Raw genomic sequence first — 19,996 nt, 5'->3', positions numbered from 1 at the left:
TCTGTCCGTGTAGCCCTATGCACTCTACAGAGGAGGGCACATGACTAAGAGGATTCCTGTTTCTGTTGGTGAGACCTGCCCCTGTTATCTGAAAGGCTCTGCTACCCACTGGTTTTCCATTTGCATTGTCCTTAGGATTCTGCTACATCCACTTGGAAAAAGGGACCGCATACTCTCTGACCCTCTTTCTATGCTTCGGCTACATTTAATAAGGCAAGTTAGTGGCTACTGTTTCTGGGTTCAGTAAATGCTAGGCCCTGAACTAGATGCCTAACATGAAGGTAGGTAATATTAATCACATGTGTTGAAAAACACAGACAGGCTTAGTAGTTGGCCCAAAGTCACACAGTAAACAGAAGAGCCAAAGGGGAAAAATCAGAATTTGGATTTAAGTCAGGTTAGTTGTCTAAATGTAGTTAGATGCCTTCCAGAACAGGAGTTGCAAAAGATAGTCCAGGAGTCAAATCCTGCCCATTGTTCCTGTGAATGAAATTTTAGTAGTATATAGCCCTGCTCATTTGCTACTTACTGTCCACTGCTGCTTTCACACAACAGTGGTCAAGCTGAGAAACTGTAGCAGAGATCTTAAGACTCCCAGAGCCTAACATATTTACTACTTGGCCCTTTAGACAAAAAGTTTGCTGACTCCTGTTCTAGCAGTAAAGGAAAGGCTCCTAAAGCCAAAAATATACATATAACATGTGATGGATTTACATTACTACTTTTCTCAAAATGGCCTTAATAACTGCAGTAGTTACAACTTAGAGTAGGGCTTGAAAGGCAAATATTGAGCTCTGACTGCTTTTTATTTTTTAGACAAATTGCCCAAGTCCAACAAATATTTCTTTGAGCTTTTCCTAAATGCAGGTGTTGCATTCATCCGAAATGGGGTCTGCCACCAAGAGGCTCATAATCTACCGGAGGATACAGATGTGAGCAGTGCCAATTTCCACACAAAGCAGACTGAGGAAAGGGTTACATGAAGAGAGGAAGAAATTGCTTTGGGATCACAAAGTGGGAGGGGATTTCCTGCCTAAAAGGTCAGTGAGATCAGAAAAAGCTTTCAGGAGATGAGTTTGCAGAGGGCTCAAACCAAGTTTTACTAAGGGAAGCGTCAAGAGAGACACCACAAAGACATTGGCATGTGGAAAGCAGGCAGGGGAAGAAATCATAGGGGCTGTGGTGTGTGATGAGGTGAGATGTGCAGGCTGGGGACATATTATGAGGACTGCAAAGGCTTTCTACATACGTATTCTTATGTTTACGTGTGTGTATACATGTATGTATATGTTTGTATATGTGAATTTAGTTATAGTAAAGCAAAATAAATCAAGGACTCTGTAAGACTCTATAAACCTAACAAAGGATTCATACAGTATGTTTAGTTTATAAGTAAAATGCAATTCAACTTTTAAAAGTACTGCATTACAAAGCATTAATAAATGATCTACATATGAAAATGTTTACTGCAGCACTATTTACAGAAGGAAAATACTGGAAACAACCTGAATACCTGTCAATAGGCGAATGAGCTACGGTACGTCCGCATTACGGAATACGATCATTATTAAAAACAATGCACTGAATCCACTTAATATGGCAAATTTTCCATGACACATTGTTAAATAAATAAAGCATGTTTTAAGCTAGTATCTTTTATTGTCAAACTTTCTCTGAGCCAACAAACAATGGTTTTACATGGCAGTGCATAAAGGATAGGGCAAATTTGTTTTCCTTTGTAGGCAGACTTAGTTGCTTAAGTCTTTACAACTTTTCCATATAAAAATAAAAGTCTAAGACCAGGTTATTTTTCTTCTGGCCATAAATGCTGACTTATTTACAGGTGCCTTATTCAGACCACCATTATAAACTTGGGATAAAAATACGTGTGTATTTTATAAAAGCTAAAGCTTTATTTATTTATTATATTTAATGTCAGGGTCCTTTAAAACTTCCCTTATGTGTTCATGTCAAGAATGCAGTCATGTTTCCCCAACATGATTATACCCTAAGCTACCCAGAGTGATACAAGCCAACCTCAAAAGAAACATTAACACAAAATTACTGTACTGTTTTTTAAAAGAGTGAATATCTTTTATTCATATCTGAATACCTGAATATCCATATGTATATAAACACAGAAAAAGTGTAAAAGAGAACATGACTCTTTACACAAGGAGCCTCAGGACACCCATCAGAGTTGAGAAGTGGGGAGTGAGAAATTTCTTTAAAAAACTTCTATATTATCTGAATTACTGTAGTGGGAATTTTGTCATATTTTTATAAGTCTATCAGTTATGCTATCTGACAAGGAAAGGTCTGAGTATTATTAATTTTTTAATTTTTATTATTTTATTTTTACTTATCTATATTTTCTACTTTTCTTATAATACATAAGCCTTGTTTTAGTTATGAGAAAAAATCACGTCAGGTGTCCCAACTTTACTATTTACGATGAGTGGAAAATAATTATTTTAAAGCCAAATGAAGTATGTAGATGAGAAAAAATGCCTGCTGGTGCTTGGGCAACAAAGTCTTGTTTTTCTGGTGTGCAGGAACAGCAGTATTCCTTTATGCAAGGAACCGTGGACTTTTTATTAGCACACGCCGTTCTGCAGCATTTAGTTACTGAGAGCCTGGGCCAAGGCAGGATTCCAGAAATCCAGAGATCCACAATAAATTATAAAATGCCTTGTAAGAACCAGCTCAGAGAAATAGTTTTAAAGATCTTTTTAAGGCATACATTGGGTATTTTGTAACATATCAGCAGAAGTGTCAATTTGTTTACAAAACACGAGACTATAACGAAAGTGCCAAAGGAAGCTAGGCAAGGGGGATCCAACGAGGGCCAAGTCCTTTCACCCCAGCACTGTTTCTGTCCACACCGCTGAGCTGATCTTGACACAACTCACTTCATTTTCAATTTGTAAACTATTCCACAGAACTATCACCCCCCCTCCCCCCCCCGCCTTGTTTCTCCTAATGGCACGGATCTGCTTGCGGTCTCTAGGACGTTAAGACAGGTAATCCTGGAGACACTTTGAGTGTTGCCCATTCACTCCTTTGTTACTTCTTCTCTGGCACTTAATCATAGTCTGTGATTTTCTCCTCATTTACGGTTTACTTTTGTCTTTCCTCCTCCATCTCCTCTACCTGCAGGGACGGGACAGTTTTGTTCACCCCCATGTCCTTAGCACCTGACACACCACTCAGCCAGCGGAGAAGCTCCACACGTATTTGCTGAATGAACAAATGTCGATGCAATGAGTGAATCAACATGCCTGCTGCTGAGTCCTCCTGCCTGAGTTCAAATCCTTGTCCTGCCACTTCACTAGCTTGGGTGATTTTCTTATCACCAAGTGAAAGCTTACTGAGGACAAGGATTTTAGTCTGTTTTGCATTAGATTTCAGAATAGTACTTTTCTAAGTATTTGTTAAATGGAAAATAATGAATGAATGAATGAATGAATGAATGAATGAATGAATATGTTTGATTTCAGGACGTGGTTACAGTCAGGATCCCAATTCTTGTGGAGAAGGTGGTATGGAATAGTGAGCAGAGCAATGACTGGGAGAGAGCTCAAAGTTGCCATTCATGACATTGTCAATAAGGAAACTCAGTTCTTTGGCTCTGATATCCTTCCATGCTCAGGAAGCAGGAGTAGGCAATATTTGAGCCCCTTCCCATTACACAGCCCCAGGATTGTCATACTTAGCTAGAGGTCCCTCAGAGTGCACCTGGAGGTGTGGAGAGGGAGGGAGCCTGTCCGGGTGGAGGTGCCTTTCCTGTCTAGCCACAACCTCTAGAGGAGCCTGTCCGGGTGGAGGTGCCTTTCCTGTCTAGCCACAACCTCTAGAGGTCCAACAGGATCCTGGTTGTCTTGATGGTTGATCACTGTTCACTTGATTAAGGGGTGTAATTAATTGAGTTCTGGATGCCAAGGAGTAACTCAGACTAAATAAATAAAGTTCTAAATTTCCATTTTTGGTGCAAACATGTGCTGCATATACACAACTAGGTCCAGTTGCAAGACTTTAAAATCAATGATTTTTATAAAAATTGGAAAAGATATGGAACTATTATTTAAATAGTCTCTACTACATGCCAGGCCCAGTCATAACATCTATATCTACCTACATCTATACACCTAGATGCAAGATCTAAGCTTCACATATTATATTCATTTTACAGGTGAAGAAATGGAGACTCTAAGAGGCAAAGTAAGGTATATACTTGAACCCACCAACTTAGATTTACTAAGAACCTATAATGTGACTGGAATGAGGAAGCAACAAAAGCGTAATGAAAACTGGTTCTTCCTCTTTATCAGTCTCTAGTCCTTTCGAGAAAATAAGGCACGCGTGCAAAGTAAGCATTAAAAAGGCACACACACAAGCTACTGAAGAGTGGTATGGACCAAAGCACAAAGCAGGGCTAAGATCAAGGAGCGGGACTATTTCTTATTAGGTCCATATCCCTGGGCCTAGCAAGTGTCTGACACAGAGTGGCTGCTCCAAATCTATTTTATTTGTTGAGCGCCTACTGAGCGTCAGGCATTGTACTAGTTGTCAGAAATACAGAAATGTGTACAATGTGATCTCTAACCTCAAGAAGCTCATATGGGCTGGAACTGCTATAGAATGCTTTAAGACAAAAAATGAGCCTTTGTGAAGGGAGAAGATATAGGCGGAAGTAGACAAGGTAGGAAGAATGAGAACAAAGGCACCACCAGCCCAGTAATTAAAGCAATATTGTGGATGATGATGGGGAGGGAGTGGGACACTGAGTTGACTTTATCTCCCACAGCAGGGAATTTATGTGGGAAGTCGTGAGAGAAGACACTGATGGATTAAGGAAAACCCTTGTAATAACCTGGAAGGTTAATACCGGAAGCAACCAACTAACACTGTTTTAATTCTGAGAACGCACCCCACAGAAAGTATTTATGGTGCAGCTAATGCGAGTAGTGGAAATAAACTAGTTGCTTGTGGCAGAACAATTTATTATAAGAAACATTAAGGAACTATTCCACTACGTTCCATTCTCTCTGATTACCATAGCTTTCCACAGCCATTTGTATTATCAATATAGGCCTTAGGGAAGTGTACAAAATTTATAATATGGAAGGCACTAGGACAAATAAAATGAGATTTATTAGGCATTTTCTTAGCTTTTCTTAATAGCAATGAGTGAACATGAATATGACTGGATATTAACAATGGTGGTTCTACCAATTGCATGAATTAGGATATATTAAGCACCGCTTTGGGGAGGCAAAAGAAAAAGTTATTAAAGAATACTCACGTGGGTGGGAAATGCCTGGAAAAAATGCCCCATTCGGGCCTAGGGAAGCCAGTTAAAAGATAATATGGGGGGAGAGAGCAGTTGCATTTCAAAGTAATTTCTTTATGATGACACTGTTTTAATGAGTATAATTGAATTCCCTTGCTGCAGAGTGAGGCCTTCAGTCTATTACAATGAAATGTGTTCAAGATGGAAAATTTTGTATTACATGTAGTGTAAGTGAGAGTAAATGGTTTTGGGGAAACATAGGAAGAGTCCTCCCCTCCAATAGTTCTATTTTCACAAAATAAGAAATAAATACATCACAAGATGACCCTTAGGATCCTAGATAAGGTAGAAAGTAGTCCATACATAAATTCAGCCAGGCCCTTCAAAACATTAAACCAACATTCCTTTGTAGTCTAACGTAGTTGAAACATGTCCAAGATTTGGAGTCAGGCAATTCTAGACCCAAATCCCAACTTTCCTACTAATTGTCTGTGTGGTCCTGCACGCTCTGCTTAACCTCTCTGACCCTACAGGTGTCTTGCGTTATAAACTCAGAATAAGAATACTTATCACACATAAGGTTGTTGTGAGGATAAAATGAAATTAACACAGTGATGTATATACACTGTTTAGCACCGTGCTTTGTGGCCCAAAGTAAGCATGTGACATGAATATTAGATAGTTATTATTACTAATACTTCTGGCGTCACTATTATTAGTTTACTGAAACAGGAATATGCTGGATCAAATGAGAACACCTATGTTTGGGTCCCAGATCAGTTACTTTTAAAGATCTCTCATTCCTCAACTGTAAATGGCAATATTATAATGACAATAATATCTGCTTTGCCTAAATCACAAGACTATGGGAAGTTCCAAAGGTAATGTACGTGCAGACTATAAAACTGTCAAACAATTTAAAACTATTCTCTCTCCCCAAGAGTCCATACTTAAATGACAGAAACTCAAGTATAATGTCATTTGCCTGTACTTAATGCACCATGAATGTAATACGACTGACCCTATTGACACAAGGAAAAAAGAATATATGTTTTTTTAGTAATGGTGACCTATTGGGAATCTGACTCTTTAAAGCTATATTAACATGTCATATTACTGCTATGAACGTGAATGTTGTAAACCACTGGTAGCATGTAATCCACTCAACTTTAAACTTGACCCTCTATTCAGAAACTGTGAACATAATTAGATGATTTACTAATCATAACTGCCTCTACCAAGATTAATATGAAAACAAACATACTTTTAAAAAGTAATCACAAAACCAATAAGGAGTTAGGGAAAAGACAAAATTCCCTAAATTGCTGGGCAGTATCTAATTGATTCTGGAAGAATGTTGAGAGTTAATTTTACATTTTGCACTTGAATTGTCAGCAGTCTGGAGATTCTAAGGTGACAAGTGTTGCTGGTATAAGAAATTACAAAAGGCCTGTCCTGAGCTCAATGATGGATGGATGGATAGATAGGTGGATGGATGGGTGGATGGGAGGCGTGTGGAAACTGTAACTCCAATTTTCAGTAATTTAACCCCCACGTCTATCTGGGACATGAGCCAAGTAAAAATCATTCTCCTCAACATGTAGAAGAAAAGAGATGGAATTTAAATATTCTCCTCCACTTGTATCTGACATCTTGTGGTTTTAAGAGCAAAGATTTAGGTTATGGAAAAGTCAGCTTCAGGAAACTACTACAAGTAAACTGTGAGGAGAGTTAAAATATATGTTTTTTCTGCTCATAATTGGCCTACATATGATTCCTTGATGATTTCCTTGATCTGTTTTTCTTTTCCCCCCAGCCTGGAATTCTAGACCATGAACAGGATGTCACAGCGATGGGTGTAGAATCAAAGTGGGCATTAGGGCCAGTATCATACAAACATTGTCATGATGGCTGGTTGAAAAAGGGGGGTGGGTACAGGGGTTGGAGTGCAATGTGGGCACTGGTCTTGAGACTGGAAAATAAAAGAAGGCTTAAGAATTCAAGATGCGCACGACTCCCCTCCCCTCTCCCAACTACTTCTACAGTGCTTGGCATCCGTGAATAGGATTCGACAGGATAGGATCATGTGTGATTTTTCTGCTTGGTTATCAACTGGCATTCTCTACTTCTTTCTACTGTAGTAATTACGCTTATCTGATGTATTTCAGCGCAAATCCTCTTCAAAATGGTAAAGCATATAATAATATATTAAAAAGAGTAAGTGCCTACGAGGAGTTCAAGATAGGGGAGGCCATACGTCCGTGTTTGCTAAAAAAGAAAGGCTTAGTTAGCCTTAAAGAATGTGGCAGTTCTAACAGCTTTTTTAAAGCATTTCAAAGATCTGTTTTGTCTCTCCAACTCTTGACATGGAGGATGAATGTCTAAAATGTTTACAAGAGAAACTGAGTTTTTATTTGAAAAAAAAAAGATAATAGAACAAAAAGAGTACGAGCAAACGGATGTACTGGTCTCTATAATTCTGGGTGGGATAAATAAACACCATTCCTTGGAAAACAGTTTTAAGAAAAGAAAGGGACAAAATTCTCCCTCAACTAGGAAATAGAAAGGATGCTTGAGCTTTCAAACCACCTACAGTTGTAAACAGTGTGGGTGGGAAAAAGCAGTAAAGAACAACTAGACCCTGTGAAGTTTCAACAAGAGAAGTGGGTGTATAACAAATAACAAAAAATGCAAGATACAGCTACAAAAACAGAGAGGCATGAGTATCCATAGGAAAGAAATTGTACATTAAAGGAGAGCTAATCTGCACGGTGGTGTGCAGAGAGAGTAAAACCAAAATCAGCTATTGGACAAGAATGAAAGGTCACCCAAATACCCTATACCAACATTTGCCTGAAAAAGAACAAAACCCACACTTTGCACCAAACTCTCCCAATGGATGGGTCTCCCCTTGGGAGTGAAGGAGCAGCCTTACTGGGACCCATGGCATAAATGGGCAGAAAGTTGCAGTGGAAACGCAGCTCCCTCATGATGAAAGGCACGCACCTCTTCCTTTCTCACGTGCTGAATGAAAAGAGCAAAGCTCTGGAGGTTTCAGAGAAACAGCAGCCACTCAAATAGCCGCTCCTTCAAACCTCAAGGAAGGAGGGTCTACTGTCTTTCAAGGGCTTGAAGGGGAGTGCTTTCTGTCTGAAGCAGAATCTGAAAAACACCCACTTCTCACTTCTCCGACAGGCGTTTCTTGGCTCCACCTGTCTGATCTCCCATTACTTACTGAGTGTTGGATTTTTCTGTTTACAATTCCTGACTTGGAGAAAGGGAGCTCTTTTTTTAAAAAAAAAATTGTTAGATTATTAACACATTTAGGTTAAAACATACCAAATAAGGTTGTGTTTGCAGCCCCTTAGAAAATGATAGCATGTAAATGAAAATCAAAAATTGATGCTTACTTAAAACAGAAGCTCACACTTAAGAACAAAAGGATAGAGCGTGATCAAGGAGTCAAAATGGAAACTGTTCCGAGTGAGAAGAAATCCTGCGTGAGGTGCATCTGGATTAACGATGACAAGACAGATCCCAGGTAGGAGACGCAGTCCTGGTGGGACTGCAAATACTCGGCCATGGCTCTGACACCATACCAAAGAGTAAAGAAGTTCAAGATAAAGGGGACTCTTACGGAATTTTATAGATGAGATGTGCTTTCTTATCCCTCACATGTGTATTTAGAAAGGGGTAAGTTCAAATTTTTGTGAGCGAAGAAATAAAAAATGTGTTTTAAATGAACATCAAGCCTTAGATGAATTCTAGGAGCCAGTGAACATAATCATACCCAAAACCGAACATAACCGCTTCAAAGAAACATAAGGAACTAGTACAGTTAAAATATTTGCTCTTATTCTGCATGCTTTACTTTCTGATTTACATTTTCAAAAAGTTCCTTACCTGGGCTGACTGTTCACCTTCTCGTGTTTTCCGTTGAAGTTCAAACTACAGAGGTTCTTTGATCTTGAATGTGAAGAGTCAGATTCCAAATTTGCCTGTGTCTGTTCTCGCAGACGGTCATGAAGAGTTGCCTCCTTTTTCAAGTTCATGTCGGAATACGGGCAGCCAAAAGCACTGGTTTGTATAAAAGTGAGAGCACAGTCGTCAGTTTATAGTGATACATCAGGAATCCACTGTCAACGGAACAGACTTACACCCAAACTTTAAGACCTGAATACAGACATTCTCCTCTCACTGAACACACCCTAATGTTTCTTTCCAGACCGCCCTTTGAGGAAATCTCAGGTGCCAGATCACAGACACTGGTCCGCAGAGTATCATAGGTAGAGTCATTAGCACATACAGTTTTACAATTTTGGAAACTTAAAAATCTAAGACTAACATAATAATGTGCTTCTGGTAGAGTGATGAAAATGTTATATAAACACTTGATTGAAAGTTTTTATTTTCTTATATTTATGCCCTGATTTGACCACGTGCATCACAAAATACTATGGGTAACTATTTACCAGTATCAGAGAATATTCTGTTCTTATTTCTTAACATTCATGTATCCAGAAATACTGTATTTCTGCTTAATCCTTCTGAAACCTGCTAGGAAGTGCCGTGTTTGAATGTGAAGAGACACCTCAGATGAAAACGGAGAGACCACAGTGAAGGCTGGATCCTGAATCTGAAATGTTGTTTGGAGCCTAACTAGCAAGGATCTGCCAGGACACAGGATCTGGTTCTTTCTATAGGCTGATCAGTAGTCTCTGTTAAATTTCTCTGCCCACATCCCTGTCTCTAAAGAAGCCCCAAAGTTCTGCCGCTGCTGAGGAATCAGAGAGCCACTGTCAGGGAAAGCACAGGTGTGACAGGAGGTCACCTGTGCACAACCCTGGGGAAGGTACTTCATGCTCAAGCTTCAGTTTCTCTCCAGTTAAATGGGAAAATCAGATCCAACCCTAAGGGTTGTTGGGACCATGAGAAATCTCACACTGACACACATGTACACACCCCCATTATATGATAGTGGCTACTATTATCCCAGTGCTATCCTCTCCATGTAGGGAAGCACATAGTCAAATGCATCAATATCTAAGCAGTTGGGTCTTTTTTATGAGTTTACTTCCAATTTACCGTATATTTGCTGATATATGATGCATAATAAATTCTTTTATTATGAAAACATGAATGTTTTCTTTTGCTATTTTAATGGCATGATAAAATCAGGGACCAATGCAGTTTTTCCTTTATTTTAAAATAGAGTTGAGTTTTCCAAGGAGAACGTACAAACAATCTAACCCCAAAAAGCCTTTAGTACCAACCTACATCTACAATTGATCTTCTGGACTTTGGGATGGCGTGGTTAGGATGTCACCAGCCTGACCAAACAAGCCAGAGTGAATCTAAACTGGCAACAGGGATGATCATCAGCCTTTGCTGCAGACAGGAGGGTCCCCTTTACATTCATGTTCCGTAATGTGTAATACTTGGCATTGATTTATTAGTTTGTTTAGTTATTGATTCAATAATCCATTAACTGAACATCTGCTATAAATCTAGTGAAGATGTATACTAATAAATACAATTTATAATAAGACCAAAAAAGGTACCTCTGATGAGTGTGTACTATAGGTCCATTAAAATTCAAGTTTTTTACATAGATTATTTCTAATATTTATTACTAAATACCCAAAGATGGTATTGACATATTTATTTTACAGGTAAGAAAACAGTCGCACGCAGGATAAGCAACTTTCCCTAAGTTGACTGGCACTTTCTTAAAAAGCCTCAAAATTGTTCACTTAATTATTTGCACCAATAAGATGGGCAGAAGGGGGACAAGGTTCTTAACATCATCAAAAGAAGAAACATGAGGGGCACCTGGGTGGCTCAGTCCGACTTCAGCTCAGGTCATGATCCCACGTTTCAAGAGTTCGAGCCCTGCATCCTGCACAGGGCTTGCTGCTGTCAGCACAGAGCCCACAGCCCACTTCAGATCCTCTGCTGGCCTCCCTCTATGCCCCTCCCCTGCTTGCGCTCTCTCTCAAAAATGAAAATAAAACATTAAAAAAAAAGGAAGAAACTTGAGAGAACTGTGGTATAATTCTTGTGCACAGAGAAACCAAGGCAGGTATTTACAGGGTAGAGCAGTATTGTTCGCTGCGTCTCATGTCTGGGGGAAATATGTCAGCGTGTGCCAGAGTCCCACGTGAGGACCGAAGATGTGAGTAAGTACTGTTTCTAATAACAACGCAGTAGGAGTTAATTTGTTTAAGCTACAGCATATGAGATCTAATGGGGAGTTTTGAAAGAACTTCCTGCAGAAAAAAGTTGAGGCTATCCTAAGGGAAACTGGGAAGTGTTTATTTCAAGTACAACTGAGTTTTCATTAAGATACTACTACTCTGAAGTTTTGCTATCCATCTAACCCATACACAATTTAAGACTTTTTTTCTTTTTAGAGAGAGAGAGAGACAGAGAGCACAAGTGGGGAAAAGGGGCAGAGGGAGGAAGAGAGAGAGAATCTTAAGCAGGCTCCATGCTAAGTGCAGAGCCCAACGCAGGGTTCAAACCCACAACCCTGGGATCATGACCTGAGCCCAAATCAAGAGTCAGACGCTCAACCGACTGAGCCGTCAAGGTGCCCTTCAATTTGAGACTTTTAAATGATTCGTTACAGTCATGAGTTTTCCTAATTCCACATCCTCACCTCAACATGTGCTGCGTGGCACTAACACTCTCTTCCTAAGGCTTATTTGTCCAGTTTGTCCAGCACTGTAGACGGCAGCCACAGACCTTCTTGCTCGGCACTCGCTTCAGTTTAGAGAAATTTTGTTTCCCTCAACCTTCACTCAGAAATCAGTCCCTCTAGTCATCTAATCACCTGCTTATTACTTCCCAATTCCATCCTAGCTCCTCTCTGCCTCTGCAGTAATGAGGGATGCAAAACGCAATGGAACACACCGAGTGTCACAAGAACGGAGCGCCTCCCGATTCCACGAGGCAAGCCCTGTGAGAACACGTCTCCAGAGCACACAGATCAGAATGAAGTGTGAAGTGCAAAAGAATATATCAAATGACAGGAACATATGTTGCATATTTTGGTGAAGAACTTGAAGGAAGATAACGATGGGAGATGAAAGCACAAAAGAAGCAAGGGATGAGGGGCTCTCAGATACAGTTGTCTGCACCCTTTTTGACCTGCGTTGTGCTGGGAACAAGTTTCTGGATTGCAACGCTGTGCTTACTTGTTTTTTTTTAAATTATTTTTAATGTTTTTATTTATCTTTGAGACAGAGAGAGACAGAGCATGAGCAGGGGAGGGGCAGAGGGAGAGGGAGACACGGAATCTGAAGCAGGCTCCAGGCTCTGAGCTGGCAGCACAGAGCCCGACGCAGGCCTCGAACTCACGGACCGTGAGATCATGACCTGAGCTGAAGTCGGATGATTAACTGACTGAGCCACCCAGGCGCCCCTGTGCTTACTTGTGTTCTCTGCAGAGAAATACTTACGTTAAAGAGAGGGCATCCCAAACTTTGGCCTGCCTTTCTGAAAATGCAGAACCTTACTGAAGTGCATGTGCATGTGTGTGTATGTGTGTGTAACAGCATGCATGATTCCACATAAACCTATACCCATAGGAGAAAAACCCACCGAATTGGTTGTTCTAGGTGTGATAAAACTATTTAAAACTTACCTTTTTAAATGTTTATTTATTTTTGTGAGAGAGAGACAGAGTACAAGCTGGGGAGGGGCAGAGAGAAAGGGGGACACAGAATCTGAAGCAGGCTCCAGGCTCTGAGCTGTCAGCACAGAGCCCGATGCGGGGCTCGAACTCATAAGCTGTGAGATCGTGACCGGAGCCAAAGTCGGGCACTTAACCAACTAAGCCACCAGGTGCCCCTAAAACTTACTTATGAGCTAGGTAAATATTGGGGAAAGGAGGTTCTGAGGACACAGTCTCTTTAGAAAATTGTTGACCTAAGCTGAAATTTTTATGGCTTAAAGTTCTGTTGGTCCAGGTAAGATGTCAGCTTCTGACTGACAGGAAAGCAGTGCATTCAAATTTCAGCTCATTCTGGCCAAGATAGGAAGTGTAAAAACTGCAGGCTGAGGGGAAGCACTGAGCAGCAGCATTGTGTGGGAGACGTGGTTCCTCTGACTGAGCAGCCTGGTTCTGGGTCCCCACTTAATTAAGGGCATGTTTGCTGTTTGCAGGAAAAGAAGCAAGAGACAGCAGGTACTACCACGTTGGCCCATAGGAAAGTGCAGTTTCTAAAACACAAAGACAGTCAAATATCCAAATTTCATATGGTTCGACCGCATAATTGATTAAAAAACATGTCAGCCCCGGGGCGCCTGGGTGGCTCAGTCGGTTAAGCGTCCGACTTCAGCTCAGGTCACGATCTCGTGGTCCGTGAGTTCGAGCCCCGCGTCAGGCTCTGGGCTGATGGCTCAGAGCCTGGAGCCTGCTTCGGATTCTGTGTCTCCCTCTCTCTCTGACCCTCCCCCGTTCATGCTCTGTCTCTCTCTGTCTCAACAATAAATAAACTTAAAAAAAAATTAAAAAAACAAAACAAAAAAACAACATGTCAGTCCCAAGCTCACCGACAGCAAGGCATATGAACGGAGGGTAAACGCTAAATAAGGAGGAAGGTGCCAGCCAGCTGCAGACAAGTTTTAAAAGAGATTTTCTAACAGATCAAAAAATGGAGATCCTAGTAGTCCTCTTCATAAACAGCAAGAAACATAAAAACGATGGCAATTAGAAATACTACTTTTGCTTTTCCGAATCTTTTAGTATAACGTTAACATCGGAGGATGAACGGGAAAGTAAAAGTAAATTTTATTGGTATATATATTTTTTTTCTTTAGGAAATTGGCCTGTACTCCTTTGAGGAGCACTCCCGACTGTTGCTCTGTCTTCGGGTCACAACGGGGCAAGGCCGGACGCAGCAGCGCCTGGCAGCTGAGGCTGAATCGCTGCCTTTTGTGTCGGGCCCAGGAGGACCCTCAGCCTTTGGATTGTCCTCCTTTTTGCTCACAGGTTGGTGCAGTTTCCCCATATTCCCAGGACCAGTCCTGATCCAAGGCCAAAGGTAATTTGCGAAACGCAGTCATCCATTCTAGGATTCAAAGGTCCAACCTGAACGGTGCCCACGGCTGATACCAGCGCTCATGCCGTCGTTCAGGACTCTGGGCAGCCTCGTGGGCTCCGAGTCTACCAATGAGGCATATGCCTTGGTCCTTGTCGGGGGCCCTACTGGGACAGAAGCTCTATGTTCCTACTTTCTTCTTGGCCCCTTCACAGGATAGGATTTCTGCCTCCCAGTCCCAACCCCAGAGCGAGGATCCACTTCCCAGATACTACCTGGCTGGTCTTCTGTGTGCTTGTCACCCTCAATTATTCTCTATTACCGTGATTTGCCCTCTAATTGGATCCCTACGTTCATCATGGATTCCCCATCTGGTCCCAATTCTGAGTCTAGAGGGTGACTCCTGATTGCCCAACCTCTCGGACTCCAGTTTTGCTCATTCTACTACGTTATCATCTTGTATCAACACTCTGTTCATTTTCTCATACCTAAGCTGCAAATTTGGTTTCTGCTTCTCTTTGACTACCCTGGTCTGCTGAAAACAATGGGCCATGTTCTGTCACATCCCAGGTAGTGGGCAGTTTTGGCCAGAAGGTTATAACTGAGTTGTCACAACTTTTCTAATGGTAGCTTCCCAACCAATGTACAGCTGCACTGGCCAGAGTCCCAGGCCAGTCCTCCCAGCCTGGAGCAGTCTCCTCCAGGCTCGAAATCCCCTCTTGTTCCCAAGTACTGGCGACCATTTTCTTTCTGTGACATGACATTAAAATGTTGGGAAGCATTACAAATTTCAGCAAGACAGCAAAGATGAAATAGCCCCTTCAGTGCTGTACTTCCAAAAATAAATAAACAACAACAACACAGAGGTCAGCAGTATTTCAGGAAGAATGTCAAGTCGTTGACAACCTTTCTCCTGATCTTGAAAAGTGAAGTTGCCAGAAATAGACAGTAGCTCCCAGGAGGAGTCCTGCACTAGCACTACGCCCTCATCTAGCCCACGAATTAGAAACAGAGTGAGACTTTAAAGAGTTCTTTTCTAATGTAACTAACCTACCCCCTCGATGAGGCTTACTGCGTTCTATATTTTAGCCTCGATTTTTTTTACAAGCCAACTATATGCTTTTCCTCCTATGACCCAGATAAGCAACCCAGAAGAATTATATCTCACCTGGGACATTAGATTCGAAGTCTTTTCATCTATCTTTGAAAGACAAAGAATACTTGTTGGAGTGGGAGGAGGCATCCTATTTGGAAGCATTCATGGAAGAGGTGGTCTGAGGGGTCTGCCTCTCCGAAACAAAAGGCAGCAGGGAAGTACTGAATGGCTCCCTCTACCAGATCATGAGAGAGGTCACGGAGACTTAGCAGAAAAAGGGGGTCAGCGAGGAAATGGGAAGGAACTAGATAAATAAATGCTGCCCGCCCTGTGATTTGGCCCTGGGCCCTGAGGCGACAAGACCCCATTCTCTGGCAGGTGACTGGCATCCTACCGGTCATGTAAGAAGACCAGCAGCCCGCCCACCATACTCCACCCCACACTCTTTCCCAGTAGACTGAATACTGCTTGTTCTGTCATTTAACTTTCTGAAAATAAGTCATTCCTTTTCAATCTTTAATACGTGGGTAGTCTAAACTTAACATAGTATAAGAATGTTAACTGAACATTTTTTATTCTTAAGAAAATGCTGATTTTTTTGGCCAAATGGCACTAAAAAACATGATACATACTCCAGTTCAGATTGCTGAAATTATGGAATACCTATATAGTTTTGACAGAAACTTTTAAGAGCTAACATGACTTAAATTATTGATGATTTTGCTTCTATGAGGATTAAGAGCACGTACAAATAATATGTTGGAAATATAGACCCAGGAAGAAAGAAACATCATAATTTTTAAAATATGTACTGAGGATGTAACACAATTTCTATTATGTTGTTCTCAAACACAGAGATGGGCAAAAATCAACTGGCATAGATGTCAGATTCTAAGGTCTTAGGGCCAATTTTCCTCAGATTCAGGCGGCTTTAAAATAGTTGCTCAAGACAAGTTACAGGCAAATTTTCTCTGATTCTGACTAGCCTTGCCCATAACACAGCTGATACCTCACTTAATTGTCATTAAAAGCATTAGAAAATTGAATGCACACAGTAAAAAAAAAAGTATGAATATTAAAAACAAAAGTTTCCTAAGTAGAGTTAAAATAAGTCGATAGCTATAGAACTCACAGTTCAAAGAGTTGGATAAAATAAATTTCGTTCTAGAAACAATTTTTTGTGGGGGTAATGCAGCCCATGAAGTCACGCTAGATATTGTGAACTTGCTGCAATGGTCAGGTAGGAAGTTAGAAGAGAATCACCGTGCAAATGGAGGCTATAATCAGGATAGTGCCAAAAAGCACAGGTTTAAGAATCAGAGGAAACTGGATTAAAGCTGTTAGCACCAGAACCTTGGGCAAGCTATTCCACTGTCTCCTACTCCCTCATCTATAAAATGGTGATGAACAGCTTTCTCATATGGACTTTTGTGAAAACCAAATGAGACAAATCAAGCAAGGTCCTGGTATTGTGATCACCATGAATCTTTAATTCGAAAAAGGCCTTCTATGATACAAAATACAATACTAATGTTCCTATTTATTGTGGTTATTATTTTCCATTCTATAATGCTTATTTGGTTCTTTATTGCTTAAAGCAACTTTATTGAGGTATGACTGACATATAAAAAGCTGTATATACTTAACGTATACAACACGATGAGTTTGAGATAAATATACACCTGTGAAAGACCATCACACCGTCAAGACCATAAATATACACATCACCTACAAAGTTCTCCTCCTGCCACCTTAATTATTTTATTTTATTTTAGTTTTTTAGTGGTAGCACCTTATGGAGCACGTAAGTGGCTCAGTCGGTTGAGTATCCTAATTCTTGATTAGGGCGCAGGCCATGATCTCATGGTTCCTGGGGTTGAGCCCTGAGTCATGGCGGAGCCTGCCTGGGATTCTCTCTCACTCTGCCACCACTCCCCCATCCCCACTGGAGCACACACACCGGCACATGCATGCTTTCTCTCTCTCTCTCTCTCAAAGTAAATAAACATGCAAAAAAGAGAACATTTAATTTAAGATCTACTTTCTTAGCAAATTTTAAGTATACACTATTAGCTATACGCACTGTGCTTTATAATAGATCTGCAGAATTTATTGACCTTGCATAACTGAAACCTTGTACCTTTTAACCTGTCACCTCTCCATTTCCTCCCCCCCAACCTCTAGTATCCACCATTCTACTCTGTATGAGTCTATTTTAGATTCCACATAAAAGTGGTATCATACAGTATTTTTCTGGCTTATTTCACTGTTGTAAATGGCAGGATTTCCTTCTTATTAAACAGCATTGTCTGTTGTATGTGGATGTCACATTTTTTCAATCTGTTCATCCACCAATGGGTATTTAGGTTGTTTCCATATCCTGGCTATTGCAAACAATGCTATAATAAACATAGGAGTGCAGGTATCTCTTCAAGAATCTTATTTCAGTTCCTTTGGATATACACCTGAAGTGGGGTTGTTGGGTGATATGGTAGTTCTATTCTTAATTTTTTGAGGAAACCCCACACTGTTTTCCACAGTGGCTGCACCATTTTCTATTTCCACAACAATGCACAAGGACTCCCATGTCTCATGCTCACCAACACTTGTTATCTTTTTATTTTTATTATAGTCCTCCTTACAGGCGTGAAGTGATATCTCATTGTGGTTTTAATTTGCATTTCTCTGATGATTAGTGATGTTGAGCATGTTTTCATGTGCCTGTTGACCTTCTGTATGTCTTCTTTGGAGAAAGGTCTAGTTAGGTCCTTTGCCCATTTTTAAATCAGATTATTTGTAGGTTTTTTGTGATTAAGTTGTAGGAGTTCCTTACATATTTTGGATATTAAACCCTTATCAAATATGTATGGTTTGCAAATATTTACTCCCATTCCGTAGGTTGTCTTTTCATTTGTTTGTGGTTTCCTTTGCTGTGTGGAAGCTTTTTATTTCAATGTAATCCCACTTGCTTATTTTTGCTTTTGTTGCTTGTGCTTGTGTTCTTAGTATCACATTCAAAAAGTCATTGCCAAGACAAATGTCAAGGAATTTTCTTACAAAGTAGGCTTCATGCCCAGCATGGAGTCCAATGTGGGGCTTGAAGTAATGACCCTGAGATCAAGACCTGAGCTGACGTCAGGATTTAGTTGCCTAACTGACTGAGTCACCCAGGTTCCCCAAGGAACTTTTTACCTATGCTTTAGGACTTTTAAAGTTTCAAGCCTGACGTTTCAGTTTTTAATTCATTTTGAATTGATTTAAAAAAAATTTAATGTTTTTATTTATTTTTGAGACAGAGAGAGACAGAGCATGAGCAGGGGAGGGGCAGAGAGAGAGGGAGACATAGAATCCAAAGCAGCTCCAGGCTCTGAGCTGTCAGCACAGAGCCTGATGCGGGGCTCGAACTCACGGACTGTGAGATCATGACCTGAGCTGAAGTCGGACACTTAACTGACTGAGCCACCCAGGCACCCCATTTTTTTGAATTGATTTTTATGTATGGAATAAGAGTCTAGTTTCATTCTGCATATGGATATCCAATTTTCCCTATGTCATTTATTGAAGACACTATCCTTTCTCCATTGTACATTCTTGGCACTCTTTCAAAGATCAGTTGACTATATATATGTGGGTTTATTTCTGTGCTCTATTTTGTTCCTTTATGTGACTACTTTTATGCTAGTGGCATACTTTTTTGATTATTATGCTTTGACTGTATGATAGTATAATTTGAAGTCAGGGAAGAGTGTGATGCCTACAGCTTTGATATTTTTGCTTAAGACTGCTTTGGCAATTCAGGGTCTTTCTTGGTTCTGTATCAATTTTAGGATTGTTTTTTCTCTTTCTTTGAAAAATCATGTAATTTTGATAGAGATTGCATTGAAGTTTTAGATAGCTTTGGGAAGTATGGATATTTTAACAATTTTAATTCTTTTAATCCATGAACATGGGATAACTTCCCATTTATTTGTGTCTTCTTTAATTTCTTTAATCAGTGTTTTATCATTTTCATTGTACGTACCTTTCACCTCTGTGGTTAAATTTATCCCTAAGTATCTTATTCTTTTTGATGCTGTTATAAATTTTTTTCATGTTTATTTATTTTTGAGAGAGAGAGAGAGAGGGAGAGAGAGAGAGACAGAGCATGAGTTCAGGAGCGGCAGAGAGGGGTTGAGCTGTCAGCATAGTCTGACGTGGTGCTCCAACTCATGAACTGCGAGATCATGACCTGAGCTGAAGTTGGACGCTTAACTGACTGAGTCACCCATGTGCCCCTTTTTTTGATGCTATTATAAATGAAATTTTCTTAATTTCTTTTCAGAAAGTTCATTGTTAGTATACAGAAACATAACTGACTTTACTATATTGGTATTCTTTCTTGCAAATTTACTGAATTCATTCATTAGTTCTGATAGTTTTCCAGTGTAGTTTTTAGAGTTTTCCATATGTAAGATCATGTCTTATTCATTTTACTTCTTCATTTCTGATCTAGAGTCCTTTTAATTTTTTTCTTGCCTTATTATCTGGGCAGCCCTTACAGAAATATGTTGAACAAAAGTG

At 40.3% G+C, this 19,996-nt stretch overlaps 1 protein-coding gene across 5 annotated transcripts in view; it reads right to left on the bottom strand.

Annotated features, from left to right (window-relative positions):
* Positions 1–19,996, bottom strand: part of L3MBTL4 (L3MBTL histone methyl-lysine binding protein 4) — a 447,733-nt gene that overhangs the window by 110,359 nt on the left and 317,378 nt on the right. For all 5 annotated transcript variants that reach the window (XR_013551279.2, XM_078435404.2, XM_078435406.2 and 2 more), the window contains exon 15: positions 9,197–9,370. Coding sequence is in view for 4 of the 5 variants with exons in the window: in XM_078435404.2 (XP_078291530.1) it covers positions 9,197–9,370 (174 nt within the window). In the remaining variant the exon portion in view is untranslated. The remainder of the gene's footprint in view (positions 1–9,196; positions 9,371–19,996) is intronic.

This window comes from Panthera onca, chromosome D3 (genome assembly GCF_046562875.1).
Source record: "Panthera onca isolate mPanOnc1 chromosome D3, mPanOnc1 haplotype 2, whole genome shotgun sequence".
Lineage (NCBI taxonomy): Eukaryota > Metazoa > Chordata > Mammalia > Carnivora > Felidae > Panthera > Panthera onca.
Note: the sequence above shows the minus strand (reverse complement) of the source record. Positions and strands in the feature narration are given on the sequence as shown.